We start from the raw sequence: 24733 nt of genomic DNA, 5'->3' as shown, positions 1-24733 counted from the left end.
GTATAAGAGGTAAGGAGCCGTGAGTTTTGCTCCCAAAGCGCTGTAGCCCAAGCGCGTGCCTCACCACGAAGCAAGTTAGTAACATAAGCCACCTTGCTGGCGTCAGACGCGTACATCATGGGTCGTTGTGCAAAGACGAGCGAACACTGCATCAGAAAGTCCGCGCACGTCTCCACACAACCCCCGTACGGCTCTGGGGGACTTATGTATGCTTCAGGGGATGGTGGGGGGGTTCGTTGAACGACCAGTGGAACGTAAATATCCAGCACCGGGTCGGCAGGAGGAGGAGCCGCAGCAGCGCTCTGATCGCGCGCTTCCACCTGTGCGGTGAGAGCCTCCATCCTGCGATTAAGGATGACGTTTTGCTCGGTCATCAAATCCAGCCGAGCGGTAAAGGCGGTGAGGATTTGCTGCAACTCACCGAGCACGCCTCCTGCAGACGCCTGTGCACCCTGCTCTTCCATTGGCTGTCCAACAGATGGGTGACGCCCCTCGGGATCCATGACGCTGGCCGAGATATCCTGTTGTGAAAGTGTAGTGACACGGACCCACAACAGGGGGCGTAAATGAATGGACAATGAAAGAGTCGAATATGAACACTTTACTGTTGTGAATGAGCACAACACAGAGGAATGTGAAATTTTGCAGACAGTCAATCACAAGGGTGACGTGTGGGCAGGCTCGAGGATAGAAGACGTCTGTCCTGAGATGAACTGGAACCACACGATTTCCTCCGCCACCGAACCCGGAGAATACCGGAGCCGCCAAGTCCCGAGTCCCCAGGTGGCCACCGTCTTCGAAGGTCGGATCTGGTACTGCTGGCAGGGAGCAGAGACAATAAGATATGGGTGTGTGCACACCCAGTAACAACAACGGTGGGAATTCCACCTCCACCTCGTGCCTGAAGCCCGCACTTCAGGCAGGGCACCCTCTGGTGGTGGGCCAGCAGTACCTCCTCTTCTGGTGGCCCACACAACATTGACTATGCATTAGAAATTTGGTGTTTGCGTTAATAAAAAAGAACATAACAGTGGGGGGGGGGGCTTCAATATGGCTAGTACCTAGGGCCTAGAATTTGGTGCTACGCCCCTGATCATGTCATAGCAAATGAGAATCCGATGGGATACATGGATACGCGTGTTCACTAGAGGTGGGGGGGATAGATCCTAATATCGATAATATCAATACCAACGCTGGTATTGATATTGAACGAGCCTCATGTAAAAAGATCGATACTCAAGCTTTTTTTCTCTCCCGCATGCACTGACTGCTGTGCACGCAGATTCATCAAAGTCTACTTTCTGTCTGTAAGAGCAGCGCTACGCTGTCACACAGCACGGAGCAGCGCAACCTTGTATTGTGGTTTGTCAGCCCTCTACCTCAGGAGATTTTGTTTTAAGTTGTGTTGAGTGATTTTTTTTTAAACAAAAATGTTTATTGTGATAATAAAGTATTTTGTTGTCACGTACAATATTCTATCCTTGGTCTTTTGGATCCTTTGGATCTATCCATCCATCCATCCATCCATCCATTTTCTTCCTCTTTATCCGGGGTCGGGTCGCGGGGGCAGCAGCTCAAGCAAAGCCGCCCAGACCTCCCGATCCACACACACCTCCCCCAGCTCCTCCGGGGGAACCCCAAGGCGTTCCCAAGCCAGCCGAGAAACGTAGTCCCTCCAGTGTGTCCTGGGTCTTCCCCGGGGCCTCCTCCCGATGGGACGTGCCCGGAACACCTCTCCAGCGAGGCGTCCAGGGGGCATACGGAAAAGATGCCCGAGCTACCTCAACTGGCTCCTTTCGACATGGAGGAGCAGCGACTCCGAGCTCCTCCCGAGTGACCGAGCTCCTCACCCTATCTCTAAGGGAGCGCCCAGCCACCCTGCGGAGGAAACTCATCTCGGCTACTTGTACTCGCGATCTCGTTCTTTCGGTCATGAGCAAAATCTCATGACCATAGGTGAGGATCGGAACGTAGATCGATCTGTAAATCGAGAGCTTTGCCCCCCTACTCAGCTCTCTCTTCACCACGATGGTCTGATACAGCGACTGCATCACTGCAGATGCTGCACCGATCAGTCTGTTGATCTCACGCTCCATCTGTCCCTCGTTCGTGAACAAGACCCCAAGATACTTAAACTCCTCCACTTGGATCTATGAAGCTTAAATATGAAAAAGTATCGGTATCAGTATTGATATCGGCGATGCTGGGCCTGTATTTACTTGGTATCGGATCAATACCAAAATTCCCGGTATCGCCACCTCTAGTGTTCACTCGGGCTGACTGTTCATGACTGTGAGTGGGAAAAAATTCACGCATGTGCAGAAAGATTCCCTACACCTCCTCACCAAACAACAACTGGCACACTTCAGCTGTTTTTTTGTGGGATAAAATGAGGTTGGACGCTGTTCGAATCTCAGTGAGGCACCTGCCTGCTGGATTACACAACATTCCTTCACAGTGCAGGTGACACTTTTCAATCTTTTCCCAAAACGCAACCAACTGTGCACAGTGCGGCCCCTTTAAAAGCAGCCGTGCGTGTTTCGTGGCGGACTCGAACGATGATCCTGCAGTGACAGCACAACAGAGCAGACAGTGTGACTTTAACTCGTTAGCCCTCCTCCTGATGCCCAAAGTGTGACGTCACGGGGTCGCGCGGCCAATCACAGAGCGAGGACACGCATGCGAGAGGAGCCTGTGTGCGCGAGCGCAGCTGCCGTGCATTCGGCTGCGTGTTTGTGTGCGTGCGTGCGTGTCCCAATGCGAACAAGTTGATTATTGTTGGACTTTTTTTTTGTTTAAAGAAGAAAATGTCTTCAAAGAAGTGCTGACGAAGTAAGTGTTTGTTTGTTTAATGTGAAGTAATGAAGTGGGAAACAAACAACTTTACTGCGCGCGACCCCCGGAAAGCACGCGCAATCTACGCACTTTAATCAATTTTATTCCAGCTGATGCTTTGGGCCGCGCACGGAGGTGCCGCGTGCGCGCGCGTGTGCCTTCTTTTCAATGTGCAGAGTCATTCATGTCTGTTCGTTCATGAGATAGTAGAACACGTCACGTCACGGGAGGCGAGAAACACGACGCCGTGGAGGAGAAAAAGTGTCCGCGCTTTGGCCACGAACACGCGCAAAATGCTCAAGACTTTGACAAAGAAGCTCAGGAGACATTCACTCAATGAGATCCATCCGTTAAAACTCAAGGTACGTGTCCGTCACACTCACACACACATTTAAATATAAAGCAGTTCCTTTTTATTTAATATAGATCATATTGTGGTGATTTGTTTTAATTCTGAGATTTAACTGCAGAATTTTCTCAAGGTTTATATGAAGAAGCCTTTATTTGGGGATTTAAATATGTCATTGCAGAGGTGTGTGTGTGTGGACAGAGGTGCATGTCTGTGGAAAGTGTGGCTTGACTTTTGTCTTGTGACTTCATTTCTAGGTCAGTTGGATACAGGTCTTAAGCTTTTTTTTTTTTTTTTTTTTTTTGCTTTTCCTGGAAATAATCAGACTTTGATGAATATACAACCCCTGGCAATAATTATGGAATCACCGGCCTCGGAGGATGTTCATTCAGTTGTTTAATTTTGTAGAAAAAAGCAGATCACAGACATGACACAAAACTAAAGTCATTTCAAATGGCAACTTTCTGGCTTTAAGAAACACTATAAGAAATCAGGAAAAATAATTGTGGCAGTCAGTAACGGTTACTTTTTTAGACCAAGCAGAGGGAAAAAATATGGACTCACTCAATTCTGAGGAAAAAATTATGGAATCACCCTGTAAATTTTCATCCCCAAAACTAACACCTGCATCAAATCAGATCTGCTCGTTAGTCTGCATCTAAAAAGGAGTGAACACACCTTGGAGAGCTGTTGCACCAAGTGGACTGACATGAATCATGGCTCCAACATGAGAGATGTCAATTGAAACAAAGGAGAGGATTATCAAACTCTTAAAAGAGGGTAAATCATCACGCAGTGTTGCAAAAGATGTTGGTTGTTCACAGTCAGCTGTGTCTAAACTCTTGACCAAATACAAACAACATGGGAAGGTTGTTAAAGGCAAACATACTGGTAGACCAAGGAAGACATCAAAGCGTCAAGACAGAAAACTTAAAGCAATATGTCTCAAAAATCGAAAATGCACAACAAAACAAATGAGGAACGAATGGGAGGAAACTGGAGTCAACGTCTGTGACCGAACTGTAAGAAACCGCCTAAAGGTGCGTTTACACATAAGCAAGACGCGTTACGAATGTCATTTTTCTGTCATTCGTGACACATTCCTGACATTCTTAATGTGACTTAACACATCTGAATAGGTTTCTTAATAGTGCGTGTTGGTGCGTGATATTCTTGATATTCGTGGAGCATGTTTTTGCCTGTCAAAAAATCTTCCACGAATGTCACACACCACCCTCATTTCGTCTCACGTCATGGAGGTCGCAACTGAGCGTATTGATCCGTCTTGATGAGTAGTGATCCTTAATAGAACGTGACAACGTTCGTAGTGGTTCCTGTGATGGTTCTTGGAGCCCAAACTGTGACGCGTTATTACGAAGTGACACGGAAACTGTCAAGTTTTGACACGACTTGTAACGTGGTGTCACATTTCACTGCGCGCCACGACGAATCAGTTTTCTGTCACGTGCGCACAATTAAACTCGGCTCCAAATGTCGTTTCATAGTTCCTGCTGAAGCTCCTCAGGACGTTCCTGCAGGAGTTCCACCTGCTGTAACCGATGAGCGGGAGAACGATGAATATGGGTGTGTGTGTGGAGACAATTCACCTCGTTCACAACGTGACAGAACTTAACGATGCACTGTTATGCGCAATAGCGCATGATAGCGCGTAACAACGCGGAACACTATTCTTGACCGTGCGTAATGGTTCCTGATAATTCTCCGGCAACATGTGCCATTAATCGTAACGTATGGTAACAGGTTGCAGCAGTTCCTGAGGACACCTGACACCTCTGCCCCGAATCGTCACATTCGTGATCAGCGGCCAAGAATGTGTACTTCGTGGCATTCGTGACTTGTCGTCGTTATGTGTAAACGTAGCATAAAGGAAATGGGATTTACATACAGAAAAGCTAAATGAAAGCCATCATTAACACCTAAACAGAAAAAACAAGGTTACAATGGGCTAAGGAAAAGCAATCGTGGACTGTGGATGACTGGATGAAAGTCATATTCAGTGATGAATCTTGAATCTGCATTGGGCAAGGTGATGATGCTGGAACTTTTGTTTGGTGCCGTTCTAATGAGATTTATAAAGATGACTGCCTGAAGAGAACATGTAAATTTCCACAGTCATTGATGATATGGGGCTGCATGTCAGGTAAAGGCACTGGGGAGATGGCTGTCATTACATCATCAATAAATGCACAAGTTTACGTTGATATTTTGGACACTTTTCTTATCCCATCAATTGAAAGGATGTTTGGGGATGATGAAATCATTTTTCAAGATGATAATGCATCTTGCTATAGAGCAAAAACTGTGAAAACATTCCTTACAAAAAGACACATAGGGTCAATGTCATGGCCTGCAAATAGTCCGGATCTTAATTCAATTGAAAATCTTTGGTGGAAGTTGAAGAAAATGGTCCATGACAAGGCTCCAACCTGCAAAGCTGATCTGGCAACAGCAATCAGAGAAAGTTGGAGCCAGATTGATGAAGAGTACTGTTTGTCACTCATTAAGTCCATGCCTCAGAGACTGCAAGCTGTTATAAAGCCAGAGGTGGTGCAACAAAATACTAGTGATGTGTTGGAGCATTCTTTTGTTTTTCATGATTCCATCATTTTTTCCTCAGAATTGAGTGATTCCATATTTTTTTTTTTCCCTCTGCTTGGTCTAAAAAAGTAACCGTTAGTGACTGCCACAATTTTTTTTTTCCTGATTTCTTATAGTGTTTCTTAAAGCCAGAAAGTTGCCATTTGAAATGACTTTAGTTTTGGGTCATGTCTGTGATCTGCTTGTTTTCTACAAAATTAAACAACTGAATGAACATCCTCCGAGGCCGGTGATTCCATAATTTTTGCCAGGGGTTGTATTTTCTGAATATGAATCTGATTACAAAAACATTTCTAATCATTGATAGCACCACTAATTATAAGACTTGGACAAAATGTTTTGTTGTCAAAAGGGGTAAACAACAACAACAATGATGATCCATTCAGATTTTGTGACAGTACAGCTCTTCTGTGGGACTCCAGAGACATATTTCCCTTCAGAAAATTATGCTCATTTCAAACACCTATCTACACCTACACCTATCTTGTGCTTTTTCAGAGCAAAATTAAGAGGCTCAAACTACAAAGAACTATGTGATGATGTAAACACGTTTGTGTGCTTTTATTTATATATATATATATATATATATATATATATATATATATATATATATATATATATATAATTGGGTGTTCCCCCAAAAAATATGCAACATTTTATCAGCAAAGAAAATGGTCAAAGCATATGTCTAGGAAATAAATTTATGGCTGGATAGAAAGCTGAAAGGTTGTCAGTCTCTTAGACAACATGTTCAATGTAGGCCCCGCGTTGGCCAATTACGGCCTGCAAAAGCTTTGGGGAAAGTGTCCTGAGGTATGTTTTAATATTGCTTTATGAGGTTTTGTACAACATATCACATAGTAAACGAAGGTGTGTTTGATAAACAGGTAACGTTCTGGGTCAGATTCTTGTCATTAGTGGAGCAGAGAAGGATTTTCTTTCACCAAAACAGATCAAATCCAGGCTTGCATCTCAGATGTACCTTCTGGTAATTTGTTGCTAAACTTTCAGGCTGTCTTTTTAAGAAAATCCTCCTCCAGGGGTGCACATAACTGGTACTCATCGTGCTTGAATGTGCAAAAAAATAAAAATAAAAAAATATTGATGCAGAGCAGAAGGAAACACTTTTCCTACAATTTGTCATTGCTTTCCTCTTATGAAGCACTTCCCTTGTGTTTTCTGCTGCGCATCATTTGGTATTAGCATGCACAAGCACCATGAGTACCAGTTATGTGCATATCTGTCTATACCACTCCATCAAGAAGCTGTATAACTGCTGATACAAAATGCAAAACATGCACTGTGCACAATTTCTCCAAACCTCAGCCTATCCAATCTATAACTTCTTCTGGGTGTCTTGGTGGCTTTCCTCACTCTTCTCCTTCTTGCACAGTCACTCAGTTTTTGAGAACTGTCTACTCCACACAGATTGACAATAAAGTGTCATACTGTTTGTATTTCTTCATAACTGATGTAAATAAAGTCCAAGACATATTCAGTGGCAGCTTCACCATCAGAGAGCCTCGTCCACAACGACCACAAAAGACTCCAAGCTGTCACTGATGTTAAAGGGGGCAACACACAGTATTAAGAACAGGTGTATGTAAACTTCTGATCAGGGTCATTTGGGTCGTTTCTGTTGTCATTATGATTTAAAAAGAGTAAACAGTTGTTTGACAATAAATGACTTCACACAACCACTAACCATGAGTGAAAAAAGGTTTTGTGTTGTCATTCATATTCTCTAAAAATGGCCAAAAAACAAAAATTCTGCCAGACTAAACGTTTGAGCACAACTATGTATATAGTGTGACTCCAAAAATTGTACCCAAAAGTATTCTGACAGCACAGCAAAACCAATCAGTATTATCACATTTTTTAATAACTTTTGTAATAACACTATCAAAGTTGACCAGACGCCTGTAATGCCCTACTGTAAGTGTGGAGAGTTAAAGTGTCAGACAGGTAGGAAGGTGCAAGGCCATTAACAGCGTTAAAACATTAAAATCCTAACATGAACTCTAAATTGAACTGCAAGCCAAGTTCAGGTGTAATATGCTCACTTCTGGAAGTGTTCATTAAAAGATGAGCAGCAGCATTTTTCCCAAGTTGGAGGCGTGCAAGAGGTGACTGGTTAACACCAGCACAAAGTGGATGCAGTGTTAGCATGTTTTCTAACTCTTCCTGTTCCACTCACCGGCAATTAACTCTATCAGGTGTGCTCAGCCAATCAAAGGCTGGAAAACACCACTCAGGTGTGACTTGAGTAGGACAACGTGGAAAACCTGCAGGGCAGGTGCTCTCCAGGAACAGAGTTGGTGACCCTAGTCTGGAGCTGATGAAAGCATGAATGTCTGTCTGAAGATCACATCCACTGAGTAGGGACTTTCCTTTAGCCTGAAGATGTAGCTGGACAACAGAGTTTATCTGCTGATCAAACCTCAAACAGCTGTCAAACACATGAGCCATAATCACTTTTATATTTATGGCTTCCTGAACTGTAAATGACCTGATTTTTAAAGCTAGAACCCCAAACAGACCCAGTAATGCCTGGGCTTAGACATTAGTTATGCAGTTAAATTAAGTAAACTTATTTTTATATAGCTCATCAATTGAACAGTGCAGAACTGTAATAAAACTCAGGCCCAGAGAAATATTGATTTAAACTAGAGCCGACCGATATGGATTTTTTGAGGCCGATGCCGATAACGATATTTGGATGAAAAAATGCCGATAATCGATAAATCGGCTAATTTGCCGATAGCCGATAAATCAGCCGATATTATTATTATTATTTTTTTAAATTAATAAAATGTTCTTTTTTGGACCCTTAACAAAAAAGGTATGAGCTAAAAGCTGAAGCTTTGTCCTCATATTGATTAACTTTATAACAGAGAAGAATTTAAGTTAAAAAATGCAATTGGAGCAGTTAGGGGGCTATTCAAACGGGCCAACTAGTAAGATATCACTCTTGAAAATGATCTTTGCCATATCATGTGAGGTAAATCTGCCCTACAATTGGATTTTGGAAAACCATGTGACAGAGAACCAATTCCGATTGAACACTCACATTGCGCACGTCATCACACAGCTTCTATGAGGAGTACCAAGATGGCTTAACTTTTCAGCCAAAAAAAAAAAAAAAGTAAGTTTCTCTCTCATATCATTAAAAAGTTATTTGCAATTTAGTAAAGCTTGGTCCCAGCCGTTGTATACGACAGCGTCAGCACCAGAGGGTTAATGGTGAACGGCAGTAATTCCCAGAACCCTTCTGGATGACCAGTGAATCTGAATGTTTCAACCTCTTAGCAGTAAATGAAAGTTTTTCATGCTAGAAATAAGGTCTACACAACGTGGGCTTAATAAAAAGCGTGACCGACGCAATGAAGCACATTTGACTCTTTACTACATAAACTGAGTTAATCAAACTGAGTTGAACTGAAACGGGAGAAATGTGGGGTGAATGTAATCGCAAAGTTATTACAAACAACATCCTTATAAACTTGTATGCTTTTGTCAGCCGATCAGTGCAGTGTGACGTCAAACTACGGGGGCCGGTGATGAACACATTTAAGCAGCTCTCAGTTGAATGGAGTCAGAGCTCCATCTACTGGACAAACGGTGCAAGGACATTTTACATTGGCGACACAAACATTAGTTCAGTAACTGTTCTGTTTGAGAAATTGTCGGCGTTCTACCGTCAAAATTTCGGCCGATAGTGAGTACTTTGAAAAGGGCTTATATCGGCTGATAATATCAGCCGGCTGATATATCGGTCAGGCTCTAATTTAAACATTTTAGTTGTTAAAAATAGCTTTTAAATAGTAGTAGTATTCTGTTAGTATGAAAAAATGTCTTCAAAAGTGGACCATTAATTGAGGGGTATTGAGGGGCAAGAAGGTTTTATCAGCGCTTTGAAGGATTGCGTCAAGACTACTATATTATATTATTACTTTACTTTATTATTATTACCCCCCCCCCCCCCCCCCCCCCCCCCCCCCCCCCCCCCCCCCCCCAATTTTTGAATGCTTTGAATGTGCGGCTGTCCCATGGTACATTTTATTTGTTTATTTATGATTTTGCATCTGGACGGCATCAGCGTGAAAAAAGACTAGTCTTTTTTCAACATTAATGCATGTTTATTTCATCTTGGTCTGTTTCAGAACACTAACGTGGTATCGTCCTCGTCACATCTTCGTCATTAAAAAATGGTCGTTGATGAAGATATTTTGTCTCGTTTCTTCTGAAGAAATTAACCCCTAAAGGATGTTGACCCTGTTATTGAGTGAAGGCTTTTCAAAATGCTCAGAATTTCCCACAAAGCCTTTCTTGAAGTCGCCGGCCTTTTCATGTGCAAAACTTTAAATCTTAAACTTTGTTCCAGTTCATCAAGCCGCTGTAGTTTGGAACTCAAATGATTTCTTCTCTTCTTTGGGGTTTATGTGTTAAGATCACTCTCTCACTTTTTCTCTTCATGCACAAAGTGACACCCGACAACAGAAGAGTCCTGAGAGCAGTTGAGGTAGTCTGTGGGAAGCGTGTGAGATATGCATGTGTTGTGGTATTTATCAGTAAACGGATGCTGTTGAGGTATTTTCGACCTCTGAGCACCTTTAGCCTTCATGCGGTATTCAAAGGAATTAGGTCTCTGTGTCTTACTGCACTTATCTAAGAATGAAACGGGTCCATGACTCTATGCAAACACATCAGCAAGCGTGGTCTGTTAACAAAGTCTCCCCATCGCAGATGGAAGCCCAGTGAGTCATAAACTGCTGTTCAGCTGTTTGGTATTTTACAATGGAAATTATACTGTGGGGGTGTCTAACGGTCAACTTTCAGTTTGGGAAACAGTCAGTCCATTGTAAAACCTGACTTCTCGCTCAGAAGTCCACATGGTCCGATTACACTCGAGGCGAACAACAGGGTACGCATTTTCCAACATAAAGATTTATTAAGGTCTATGGTGTAGATGGGTTAGAAGCTGAGGTTAGAGGTTCCATCCAGGTCTCTAAAATAAACAGTTTCAAAGATGCTGACCTTTGATTTGCATCACTGAACTTAGATCATGATTGCTATAATCAAGCTCCAGGGAATCCAGACCAAAAATCAAAGGCAGGTTCTATCCCTGACTTTAACATTTGCCAAACTTTGAGTCTCCCTTGACCCAAGGGTGACTGCTCTACCTCACTCACTCACTGACTACATTTACATGCAGCCAATAACCCTTTCATAACCGGAATAACCCGGTTAGCAATAACCTGGTTGCGCACAGCCATGTAAACACCCGCAAAAACCCGAATATGCTCATATTCCGGTTTTTAAAAACCCAAATAAGACCCCTGGGTTACTCCTTTTCTAACCTGAATATCAGGTCATATAAATGCGCATCGGGATATCCCCCTACAAAGTAACATTATTTTTTGTTCTGTGCATGTCCTATCCGCAAGGAATCTTGGTCTTGTGAGTACGGCAACTACTTGTATGCAGTGCGCGCAGCCCACCGGACACCACAGAAGCAGAGATAAACAGCGCATTGTGTTCTGCGTCCTTATCAGGCGGGCCGGTCGCGGCACCGGTCGGCATATCACCGCGATTGCTTTCACTGCCTCCGATGCGCTTACCGTGTCTGTGGGCTCAGTAAACGCCGCAGCGGGCCACTTACACTGCCCCCCTCTCTGCTGTGCAGAGCTGCACCAAATCTGACAACAGGTCCAGAGACTACTCTCGCTGTTTTGATGCGGAGGCAGCCCGCAGGAGAGAAAAGTGAGAAAAATGTTAATGCCTGTTTGAGAAAAGTGTGTAGTGAGGGGTTTTACACGAAGCAGGATTTGCACGAACGCCAGACCAAATCAAGCACCGGTGGAAGACGTGCGTCGCTGTTTAGATGGGGGTATTCCAAATGATACCAGTGACCATGTATACAGGAGTAACTCTGTCTGCTTAAGCATGTAAAAGGGTTATTCCTAATGATTCAGAAACCGGAATATTGACCTTAACCCGAATATTAATGGCATGTAAACGTAGTCACTCACTAATAATTTTGAAGATGTACCCAGAAGGGTGATAGAATTTTCTCAATATTCTTCTCCCAAATTTTAAGTTGTAGCGAAGCAGCTGATTTATTGCTTGTTTTTGTGATTGGTAGAGTTGTTTACGGTTATAAATCCACATTTGGGCTGTTTCACAGTCAGGGAACACAAGTAGGCGTCACTGACACACACACACACACACACACACACACACACACACACACACACACACACACACACCAAAAAAATCAAAGTGGATACTTTGGTCACGTTATTTATCCATATCTAACTGCTAACTGGGAAACTTAAATGCCCAAAGTTTGAGACATGTCAGATGTTTGCATACATGAGCCCACTGATATGATTGGCTATACTTTCCGGTGAGGACTTCTTTTGACTAAGACAACTGTTTAAATTATACAGACTAAGATTAGTGCAGTTTACCCATATATGCTCTCTACTAACAGCAGTTAAGTGTGTACTTGGAGTATATTGTTGTTGTGTTTTTGCATTCTCAAATAGTGATGGACTATGAGCATTTCTGGAGAGGACAGTTTTTGACAGATGTAGAGTTACACCCCAATATTAAAGACATCTGAGTAAATTAGGTCCACATCCTTTTGTGGCATCACAGATGGTGATAACCTCTTTCAAATAAAAAAAAATACGAGGTCTGTCCGTAAAGTATCGTACCTTTTTATTTTTTTCAAAAACTATATGGATTTCATTCATATGTTTTTACGTCAGACATGCTTGAACCCTCGTGCGCATGCGTGAGTTTTTCCACGCCTGTCGGTGACGTCATTCGCCTGTGAGCACGCCTTGTGGAAGGAGTGGTCCCGCCCCCTCGTCGGATTTTCATTGTCTGGAAATGGCGGAATGAAAAGGACTTTTTTTCCATCAGAATTTTTTCAGAAGCTGTTAGAGACTGGCACCTGGAAACCATTCAAAAAATTTATCTGGCTTTCAGTGAAAATTTTACGGGCTTCACAGAGAATAAGGACTTTAACTACAGGTTTAAGGACCCCTTTAAAGGACGGTCGGTGCGCCGCGCTGCGAGCTGCGACGATGCGGCACAAACCACTGGATCATTTCTAAGCTGATGGCTCTGTGGATACGAGACCGTCGTGTGCTCTTTCTCTGGTTATCACAAGACCTGGACATCAGCCATTTTCCGGCAGATTTCACTTTTAACAAGAGATTTTGTCATGGAAAGCCGCGCGGAGGCTTCGCGCGTCACGACCGATTCGCTGATGAAGCGAGACAAAGGAACACCTCCGTTTCGGAGTGTTAGAGGACAAGTTGGGACATGTCTATCTCGGCTTTCAGTGCTTACCAGTCGAGTGAGTATAACAGAACTTGTGGAGAGCTGGACATGTCCCAACTTGTCCTCTAACACTCCGAAACGGAGGTGTTCCTTTGTCTCGACCGTCCTTTAAAGGGGTCCTTAAACCTGTAGTTAAAGTCCTTATTCTCTGTGAAGCCCGTAAAATTTTCACTGAAAGCCAGATAAATTTTTCGAATGGTTTCCAGGTGCCAGTCTCTAACAGCTTCTGAAAAAATTCTGATGGAAAAAAAGTCCTTTTCATTCCGCCATTTCCAGACAATGAAAATCCGACGAGGGGGCGGGACCACTCCTTCCACAAGGCGTGCTCACAGGCGAATGACGTCACCGACAGGCATGGAAAAACTCACGCATGCGCACGAGGGTTCAAGCATGTCTGACGTAAAAACATATGAATGAAATCCATATAGTTTTTGAAAAAAAATAAAAAGGTACGATACTTTACGGACAGACCTCGTATTATTCACATAACACTGATGTCTGAGTTTGAAATGCACTCTATTTCCAGAGAGGACATTTTATTTTTGAATGCCTGTTTGAAGTCGTTTCCCCACTGGTCAATGATCCTGGAAGTTAGATTATAGGGAAATTAGTCCATTTAGTGGTTACCTGCTAAATAAATAGTTCTGGCAGCCCATCAAATTTAGACATCATGGAAATGACAGAGCTTTTGGTTAAAAACTGGTATAATTAGAGTTCTGCTGGTAAAAAATGGGGACATCAAACCAAATGACCGTTGCTGCTGAAAGACCAGTAGTCGTTATCCATGTATGACAAACTAAACTTTAATTAAACCAAACTTTATCTTTAAAATTCACTTATATCCTGATTGTAAAACAGCCCAATTCAGTATGACATTTTTCTGTCTTGGACTCCACGGGTTAGTCAGAGTTCCCTTAATCATGCTTCACGCTGGCATCTGAATTTGCCTTAGATGTGGTCATTGGATCCATATGATTCCTCATACCTGATACTCAACACAAACCTAAGGTGGGCTGGGTTTGCATTTTATTCAGTCTGATCTATTCTTATGCCACTGGTCTGAGGTCTGTTTCATACCTGTGTCAGCTCTGATTGCATTGTGCATCTTCTTTATCTGAGAGGCATGTGTGTTTACAAAAGACAGACAATCATCTATGCAAGGAAGGAAAATTAAGATCTCCTTCTAAGTCTTTTGTCAGCTGCTCCTGTTATGTGTCGCCACAGCAGGTCATCTGTTTTTGATCTAATCCTGTCCTCAGCATCTTCATCTGTCACACCAACCTGCATGTCTTCCCTCACCACAATTTCTAAACCTCCTCTTTGGCATCCCTCTTGTCCTCCTGCCCACTGGGTCCTCAGCATCCTTCTCCCTAGATATGCTGGGTTCCTTTTCTGTAAATGTCCACACCATCTCAGTTTCACCTCTTTGACCAATTTCACCTCTTTGACATTGTCTTCAAACCATCCTATCTATGCTGTCCCTCTGATATGTTAATTCCAAATCCTGTCCATCCTCATCATCCCATAAGTAAGCTGCAGCCTTTTCCACTATGCCACTTCCAGCTACATCTCCTGTCTTTTCATTAGCACCAACATCTCAAAGCCATACAACATGGTTGGTCTCATTACTGTCTTGTAAATTTTCCCTTTCACTCTTGCAGATATCCTTTATTTACAAAGCATCCCTGCTACTCTTTTCCACCCACTCCACCTTGCCTGCACTGTTTTCTTCACCTCTCTACCACACTCTCCATTACTTTGGATAATTGACCTCAAATATTTAAACTCATGTATCTTCACCACCTTTGCTTCTTGTAACTTCACTATTCCACCACGATCCCTTTCATTCACACACACACACACACACACATACTCTGTCTGATTTTACCAAATGGTATTTAACATAAATGAAAAGGTTTAAATCAACACTTCAGTGACAGCACCATTATATCAAGGGATTCTGGCTATACAAGTGTTAGGGTTTAATGAGATGTAACATTTTACTACAAACTATTGTGCTGTGGTTCATAATTTTGCTGGATGAGTCATACCAAACCAGAAGTAATTTATTCAGATATTTTGGATAAGGGGTTTTACTGTCTACATTTAATTCCATTTACATTTATGGCCCTACTGGATTATGCTTACACAGCTTTTCAGTCTTTTAGCATTTAATTTATGCCAGTAAATCTTGGCAACCTTTACAAATCAAATTAACCATATTTACTCCATTTAACGCCCCAGGGGCCTGTAACTTTCATAAAAGGGGGTGTTTATTGAAGACTGCTTGCATGCGCATGCATTTTATACACAGTATGCCCTTACAGTACATACGGATGTGTGCTGCATGCAGTAGTAGCATGAAGTAGCTGCTACACAATTACATAACATGGCTCAGCACAAATGTTTTTACTCGGCAGCGTTCAAGCTAAAAGTTGTGAAAGAAGCGGATGAGAAGCACCATGCTGCTTGAATTTTCCTAGGCGATAGGAAACATGTCCGGGAGTGGTGTAGGAACAAGGATAAGCTTGCAGCCCTGGCCAAAACAGCAAAATGGCTCCCTGCTGTGGGGAGGAAAGTGCGTTATCAGGACATTGAAGAGAAGCTGATTGTTACGCCCGTGCTTAGGGGTAACCCGCAGCATAACATAAGAGTGACTTCCCCTCCTTCTAGCCCCAAAGATGACCAACCACAAGGTCTGCAGTCCAAAATATAACAAATTTATTATTCTTAAATAAAAACTTCAGGGTGAGGAAAAGGCCAAAATAACACACAAAAATAATTTTGCAAAACCCCTGCTCTTACCTAGTGCTCAAATAAACAGCCAAAAACAGTAGTCCTACCTAAATGCCTAAGGAAGAAACAGGAGAAAATAAAATGGCTTCTCATCCTTACTAATAAAAAGGTGGAGCCCTGGGTGTTGATTTCAGCCTTCCCTATAAAGCTGGAGCCATCGTTGTTGGACCAATTAGCCGGTGCCATCTGTACAAGCTCACCTGAAACGAAAGAAGCTCACACAGCACATAACATGCACAGCGCCTCACCCAGGTGGGGAGGGTAAACACACCTGTACGCCTCAGACATACTAAACTTCACCTCAAGGTCATAACACTGATAAAATGGTTCCAGGAAAGTCGAATGGCAGGTGTGCGTGTAACAGGGAAGGGTGTGAAATCCGCAGCACTGCGGCTGCATAAGCAACATGGAAAACACAACAGACTTGATGAGATTTCATGGCAGTGAGGCGGGATTATTTCATTTTCATTTTACTCTGTTCTCGCAGGAATTCACAATTTCACTACATGCAATGTGCTGAAAAAAAATCAGAGGGACTTTTAATGGGGGGGGGGGGGCTTTAATGGAGTAAATATATGTTACACAGAAGTGGAGACATTTCTGCTAAAAGTACTTGGAACTTGGAGTAACTTGATAATCTGACTGCAGTGAGTTGCCATGCCCCTTCCGTTTGATCACCGCTGTGGGCCAGTTTCACGAGAGGTCTGTGTTTTTCACGTTACACTGTTGCTGTTTGGTCGGAAGATCTTTAAATAAAGTGTAAAAAAAAAAAAATCTCTCTTCTGTCTTGTCATGCTATAGGCTTCATTTTATTACCACCTCTTCTTGCCGTCAGGTTTATCATGTACGGCTGCACTCTTAACTTTGCGAGAAGAATGATTTTTGTAGTCATTTCAGCACCACCATGAATTAGACAGCTCCCCCCTGCGGTCTGATGTCATGATGAGGTGTGTTGACCTGCAGACTGTTGTGCACATGTGATTGAGAGCTGGGTCTTAAATCTAGATTCTTGACCTCTTAAAAAGTTTCTAAATACAATAACTCAAGTCATTTATTTGATTGTAAAATCCAACACACTGTGTGTAAAATCTATGTAGACCTCATAGTGTGGGTGGACGCGTGCCGTGCATGTGTGTGATTGCACGCGTTTGCCTACTAACTAGTAACATGCGTGTAGGGCCCGTCAGTAGATCTTGCACTGGGGTTGCTACGCCACTGATCTGAGCTATTTCTGTTACATATGTCAAGGATGTGTTAAACAGGCTGTCACCTAAACTGATCTTAAACCAGGAAAGTGTCTGTAAAAATACACAACTGTGGGAGTTTGGAGACGTTAAAGGTGATTTTGCACAATATGACTCCTTTAATAATTATCTTATTAGCTCCAAAACCATTTCATATTCAAATCTGTCCATTGAACTTGAAGATCATGAATCAAACATTTTTTAAAATCTGTTTTAAGCCTGTTCGAGTTCCGTGACGATGCTAATTAACGATTGAAAAGCCGAACTGACATTCTGTGCATGAACGTCAGTAAACGCACAAACTCTCACATTTAATATTTAGCAATGACGGTTATCAAAGCAAGTTACATTTGTATGAAAAGTGTTGACATCTAACTCAGTTATTTTCCTCAAAAATAAGTCTTCATTTACAGACCAAGTCACTGACATCAAAACTAAACGGAGCAAAGTGCAACTAAAGGCTTGCAGTCATTACAACATTATACACTTATGAGCTACCTTGGAAGCTCGCGATAGCTACAATTAGCTTACTCTCATGTGTCATCTCTCAGCAGCTTGTATCCTCTCGTCTTCGCCTTCATACTGTTCTTGTCACGGTTTCAGCCAGATCTGGGGGTTTATTCTAGTTTTTCCCCTTTCTGTTGTTCTTTTCAGCTTTGATGTATTAATATTTATTTTCATCAGGAATTATTATGTCATGTTTTTCTTGTCACTTTGTTCTGGTTATGATTCACTAGTTATTTTGTTTTCTTCATATGGTTATTTTCCGTTTTGACTTGTCACTTCGTTTTCTTTGTTACTTTATACTTTTGCCATCCATTCTGTTCTAGTTGCTTTCAGTCATTGTTTATTAAGTTATCACTTGTTCCTCTTGGTTATTATATTTGATGTATTGTTGTCAGGATTTGTTCTGGTTGTTGTTTGGTCACTGCTTTTTCTTATGTTTTGTCTTACTGCCTTGTTTTTCTTAAGTCAGTTTGTGTTTAATGTCATTTTAGTATTTTGCTCCATGTCTCTCGTTCTAGTCTGTGCTGCCAGTTCATGTTTAGTTTAGTTCTCATGTTCATGCCTGCTTCCAGTTGTATTATGTTCTGCCATAGTTCCCTGGTTTCTCCTCACGCCCCTCTGAGTTCTGTTTCACTCCACACCCTGCACCTGCCTTCATGTCTTCATCCCTCACTTACATCTGATTATGTTCTCTCTGCACCTGTCATGTGTCCCTGTCTCTCACTTTAATTCTGTCTGCTTTGTATTTCCTTTCTCTCACACTCTGTGCACCTGTTCACATATCTGTCTTTTCTTCTCTCCACCATGTACTCTCTTCCCTCACTGTCTTGCACACATAGTATCTTTGTTCATTAGCCACGCCCCCTTTCTGGATCCTTCTTCTCACGTGCATCTTGTTAACACCACCTGTTCCTAATTTGTCCACATGCATATAAACCCTCACAGTCCCTCGCCAGATTGTTGTCGCTTCCAGCACACTCTCCAGCCTTCCTGTTCTTTGCCCTGTTTAGTCTCGCCGTGTACCAGTCTTTTGCTCTGAGTTTCTTGACCGCGCCTTTTGCCTCAGCCTACATGCCTGTGTTTGCTCGTGCCTTAGACCCCTGCCTGGAAATGACTAAGTTTATGCCTCGCCCTACTTGTACCTCTGCTCCGTTATCTGATCACCTGTGTGCCGAACCTCAGCCTGTAATAAACATGACGACTTCTTATACCACAAAGCCTGGTTTGGGAGTTTGTACCATGGGTCCACCTGCTCCTGGTGTCGGGCAGCCACCCGTCATGACAGTTCTGTGGCTTCTCCTGTACTTCTCAAGCATGTTTGATCTCACCGCCTGCATCCTTCTGTTAAAACCCCACAGAAGCAGCAAGCACACCATCACCTCCACCTCCTCCCTTGTGTTTTTTTTTTTTTTTTGTGCTGCGCATCAATCGACGTCACAGCAGTTTCACATAGCCATGCTCTCACGACCCCACTCATGTTGAGGAGGGTCTCAATTGTAATGAAAAATACATGCCTGGTACCAAACTGAGCTGAGCCGAGCCCACTAGTGTGAAATCTCTATAAGTTGAAAGTGCCATTTGTGGGCCAACACTGCAGGCTCTGGTACAACTATAGTCTACATAAGCGCCTAGTCTAGAGTCCAAGACCAGGGTCTTTCTAAGGGGTTTGGACACAGTCTTGGCAGCAGAATTGGAAATGACACATGATCTTAATTAGAGCCCGACCGATATGGATTTTTTGAGGCCGATGCCGATAACAATATTTGGATGAAAAAAAAAATGCCGATAATCGATAAATCGGCCGATTTGCCGATAGCCGATAAATCAGCCGATATTTTATTATTTTTTAAAAATCAATAAAATGTTCTTTTTTGGTTCCTTAACAAAAAAGTTATGAGCTAAAAGCTGAAGCTTTGTCCTCATTGATTAACCTTATAACAGAGAAGAATTTTCAAGTTAAAAAAATTCAAAAATGCAGTTGGAGCAGTTATGGCTATTCAAACGGGCTAACTAGTAAGATATCACTCATGAAAACGATCTTTGCCATATCACGTGAGGTAAATCTGCCCTACGGTTGGATTTTGGAAAACCATGTGACGGAGAACCAATTCCAATTGGACATTCACATTGCACACATCATCACACATCTTCTAAGAGGAGTACCAAGATGGCCAACAGTGGATCGAAAGTCCACGGAGGTAACTTTTCAGCAGGACTCTAATCTTACTGCATTGTGACAGACATTCTGCAGGAAGACCATGAAGGCAGCCAGGGATTGCATTGCAGTTGTGAGCATTCACTCAAGGAGTTGCTTCATTTCAGAAGACACTTGATTATCATCCTGTGGAATCTCTGCATACATTCTTGGTGAAAAGTCTGTGCTGCTTACGCAACTGACAAAGAGGGCTTTAAAGGCACTGTGGGTAGACAGGGAGGGATTTCTGTAAGTAAATGACACACCACTGATCACTTGTGAGTCAGTCCTGCTTTCAGAGGCCCTGGAATGTTGTGTTTTGGACTCTTGTGCTGCAGTCATGACAAGTGACAAAACAAACCTGGCCGATGACTCTGCAGTATTGACGTGATGGGCCGAACATCTCTGTAAGCTTGATACATGTCATCATCATTGTCGTAACAATCCCTCTGTGGTGAAAAAGATTGTATCTTGATTGATTCCCAGGCAGGATGTTGGACACAGAGATAAATGAACAGGCCCCGTCTTGATGTGCACTGTTTCTGTCAAATGCTGCACCTGTTGCTGCATGAAGCTTCTGCCGGTCAGGATCTTGCTCTTGCTCCTTTCTCTTCAGTCTTCAGCAGGCCATCGTTGCTTTGAAGAGGTGCTTATCATCAGGTGTAAGGGCCGTAGATTACTTTGTTGACATTGAAAAAGTCTCTGTTGTCATTTCTGTCTGCAAGGCCTTGGGCCTTAGCAGCCTTGAGGTCTGGACACTGCAGAACTGTCAAACGGTTCAACATCGCCAAGCTTGAAGACCCAGAAACAAAAGCAGAGTTTAAACAGCACCCGATGAAGAACTCCCCATGAAGTACACCATTACCGGCTCCTAAACATTGAGAGGAGCTCAAGACGGCCATAACAGCCTGCTAGAAACAGCAGAAAGGAAGCACCAGGACTGGTTTGATGAGAATGACCAGGTGCTTCAATGACTCATTGACTAAAAGCCAAAAGCTTTTCTTTGCCTCCAGAAAGATCCGACCTCTCAAGACTCCAACAAAGCAAAGCGACTCTGCAATATGAAACTCACAATCGAGTATGTTGTATTTGTTTGCTTTTAGGGTATTTGTGGTTGATCATCAGCTGTGAACCACTAAATGTCAGTGAGATTGCAATGGTGGTGTAAGTGCTGAGGAAAACAAGCTGTAAGGATCAGTGGTGTCCAGCATGAATTTCTGTATTGCTGTTGTTGGATGTAATCTTTGCATTTGTTTTGAATCCAGGTGTCATTCCAACTGACCAGAAGAAAGGCTTTGTTGTCCATCTCTGGAATGTATAGAGTGGTTCCCTGAATTGTAGCAACTAAAGGGATATTACACTGCTGTCGAGATTAAGGAGCATGCAGCATGCATTCTCATCATGAGCCACTGCCAGCTGCTTGGTGCTCAGTGACCTCTTAACCCTCTGGGGCAGACGCCGTCGTACACGACGGCTAAGACCAAGCTTTACTAAATTATAAATAGCTTTTGAATGATATGAGATAGAAACATACTTTTTTTGCTGAAAAGTTAACTCCGCGGACTTTTGAGCCAGCCATCGGCCATCTTTGTACTCCTCATAGAAGCTGTGTGACGACGTGAGCAATGTGAGTGTCCAATCGGAATTGATTCACCGTCGCATGGTTTTCCAAAAATCCAATCGTAGGGCAGATTTACCTCACGTGTAAAGCCAAAGATCGTTTTCAGGAGGGATATGTAACTAGTTGGCCCGTTTGAGTAGCCCCCTGGGTGCTCCAATGAGTACATACTATTAGTACATACTTAGTGCGCCCTGCGCCATTACGCACAGCGATCAGTGAAAGCAGGAGCACACAGAAAGCCTGATGACAATCTCACATGCTCAAACAAAGAGTGTGTAACTATCAGGATTGCTCCACTAGTTTGCATGTGAATATTACTGGATAACTCTGTTGCTTTCTCTGCATAAAGCACTGTTTACCAATATTGATGGACAACAAAACGCATAGACCATTTTGTATACATTGTTCAAAATATGCATTTGTGTTTATTGTTTGAAGTTTTTGTTGTACAGTCTTTCACACAAGACCTCAAATTACCTTTATAAAATGTCCAGTTGTTTATTATAGTTTGCTGTGTGTTTTGAATAAATGTGTGTGGAAAATAAACATACGAGGTCTGTTCAAAAAGTATCAGACCTTTTTATTTTTTTCAAAAACCATATGGATTTGAATCATGTGTGCTTGCATGAGCCAACCTTGAACCTTCATGCGCATGCGTGATTTTTTTTTTTCACGCCCGTCGGTTGCATCATTCGCCTGTGAGCAGGCTTTGTGTGAGCACTGGTCCTCCCCTCTCGTTGGATTTTCATTGCGAGGTGGAATGATTTGGAGCTTTGCTGCATCAAATTTTTCTAGAAACTGTGAGAGACAGCCAGGTGGAAACCATTCGGAAGATTCAGGCGGCTTTCGGTGACGATCCTATGGGCATCACACAGATTAAGGAGCGTTACAACCGGTTTAAAGACGGCGCACAATGGCGGAGGGTGCGCCGCGCTCCGATCGGCCATCGACATGCTGAAACAACCAGATCATTTCCAAAGTGAACGCTGTGTTGATCCGGGACGTCGTCTGACTACCAGAGAAATTGCAGAAGAGGTGGACATCAGCACTTTTTCGGCACATTCCATTGTTAAAGGAGATTTTGTAATGAAAGACGTGCAGAAGTTGGAAGTCTCACAGGACATGTTGTGACATGTCCAGCTCTTACACAATTCTTCGGATACTCACTCGACTGAAAAGCCACCGAAAGCCGTTTGAATCTTCCGAATGGTTTCCACCTGGCTGTCTCTCACAGTTTCTGGAAAAATTTGATTCAGCGCTGCTCCAATCGTTCAGACATTTTCCTCGAAATGAAAATCCAACGAGGGGGGAGGACCAGTGCTCACTCCATAGCCTGCTCACAGGCGAATGACGCAACTGACAGGCGTGAAAAAACTCACGCATGCACACGAAGGTTCAAGGTTGGCTCATGCAAGCACACATGATTCAAATCCATAAGGTTTTTGAAAAAAATAAAAAGGTCTGATACTTTTTGGACAGACCTCGTATATATTCTGAAAGCACAGGTTGTCCTGAAAAAAAAGAGACATAAAACTTGATTGTGAGATGCAGGGAGAGCTGTTAACAACAATAATAAAACATTTATGCCAGGTGAGTGAACTGTCCAAAAAATGCCCTCGGACCCCAGAGGGTTAAGAAATAAACCACTCACTGCACCCAAACTCTGCAGGTACTGACTGAATGGATGTGTGAATTTTATCAGGGCTTCTTTACAGCCTGCGCTGATTTTTGCAGAGTCCTCAGTCAATCTTCAGAGTTGTCAGATATAAGTGTTGTGCCTCAGATTGTGAAATGGAAGTGTATTACATTTGCCAGCATGGAATCTGTGCTGAACCACACCCTCAGTTCGGTTACTGGAACAGCGTCTCCTAAAATCTCAGCCAATTTGTGAGAGAAGTTAACGGTTTTATCAACTGACACCACCTCATGAGCTCATGAGGAGACCGACGGCTGTCATGATATAAATTTCTTTCCCATCAAGTACAGGAAAAGTCGTCAGAAATATGTGCAACATTGAAAGGAATGTGGAGAAAAAACTGACAACTTGAACAATGTGTTTTTCAGTTTCACTATTATTTTAATTTGATAAATATTCAGATAACTCAGAAAGGGAGGCTGACTTGTCTGATTTATTTATTTATTCATTGTTAGCTGTGGAACTGGACCAGTTTCTCCTCCTCCGACTGTGGAATGTGTAACTTTTTAAAGAGGTTTTAGTTGGTATATGAGTGTTCGGGAAGTAGAACTCATTTGGATCTGCACTTGGACTTGGAGAAACAACCATCTGAGTAAAAATGTATTGTTTACCCTAAATTCCTGGCATCTACAGTGTTTAATCTTCCAGTTTTCCACAACAGACTCAGTGGTTTTCAGTTGTTAGTGTTGGTTCAGTTTGCATAATATCCCCTTTTTGGTGAGTAGAAGGGTGAATGGTGTCCTACACGGGTCATTAACTTCACCCATCCAAAGCACTATTGTGCTTCAGCCAACTGTGTAGTCGCACGGCAGCCGTTTGTGCCAAAGTGTTCCACTACAAAGGCCTGGCTGAGGGTCCAGGGGAACATGTGCCATCCCTACTGCCTTCTCTACAGTCGTTTGTTTGTTGTGATGCTTCGTCACAGGTTTGCTCCTGCTAGAAGTGATTAGTGTGATGGACAAAGTGATTTGAGAAGAATGAGCAGCAGATTACATTGCATAAGAACCATCAAAGCCTGAAGAAACCGCCACTGAACCAGATAGACGGTTTGCCAGGAAACCATCAGTTAGAAAAAGAGAACCAATACTTTCTGTACATTTCACCGTCACTACCTCTCATTTTAGCTGTGACCAAAGTGCTAACTAGGAGAAAGTTATTCTTATTTTATCCTCACTTTTTTGCCTTCCTGTACTGACCTGTGCTCCATGTTCTCAGAATGCAGGATTGTTGTGTGTTCTGACAATAAAGAAGTCGTCTGTGGGCAATAAGGTTTTTTGTGTTTTTTTTTTTTTTGTTTTTTTTTCCTTGAGAGCAGCAAGAGAAATTGAGAAAATTGTGAGCAATTTTGTTTCACAGTGATTAAAACAAAAACAAATTGTGGCCGGTTCTTTTGATGACTCACTGTTACATTAATGTAAAAAAATCAAATCAGCATTTCATCTTGTTTAGATCAGTGGTCAGTAGGATCCACTGTTGAGTTTTGTTGCCACAGTAAAGTTGAAGCTTTCAACTCCAA

At 42.7% G+C, this 24733-nt stretch overlaps 1 protein-coding gene across 1 annotated transcript in view; it reads left to right on the top strand.

Annotated features, from left to right (window-relative positions):
- Positions 1-2702: 2702 nt before the first annotated feature.
- si:dkey-16j16.4 overlaps positions 2703-24733 on the top strand; it is a 67253-nt gene continuing 45222 nt past the window's right edge. The window contains exon 1 of the mRNA XM_034159667.1: positions 2703-3197. Coding sequence (XP_034015558.1) covers positions 2949-3197 — 249 coding nt within the window. The 5' untranslated portion in view covers positions 2703-2948. The remainder of the gene's footprint in view (positions 3198-24733) is intronic.

Source organism: Thalassophryne amazonica, chromosome 19 (assembly GCF_902500255.1).
Source record: "Thalassophryne amazonica chromosome 19, fThaAma1.1, whole genome shotgun sequence".
NCBI classification, from domain to species: Eukaryota; Metazoa; Chordata; class Actinopteri; order Batrachoidiformes; family Batrachoididae; genus Thalassophryne; species Thalassophryne amazonica.
This window is presented reverse-complemented; position numbering and strand designations above follow the sequence as displayed.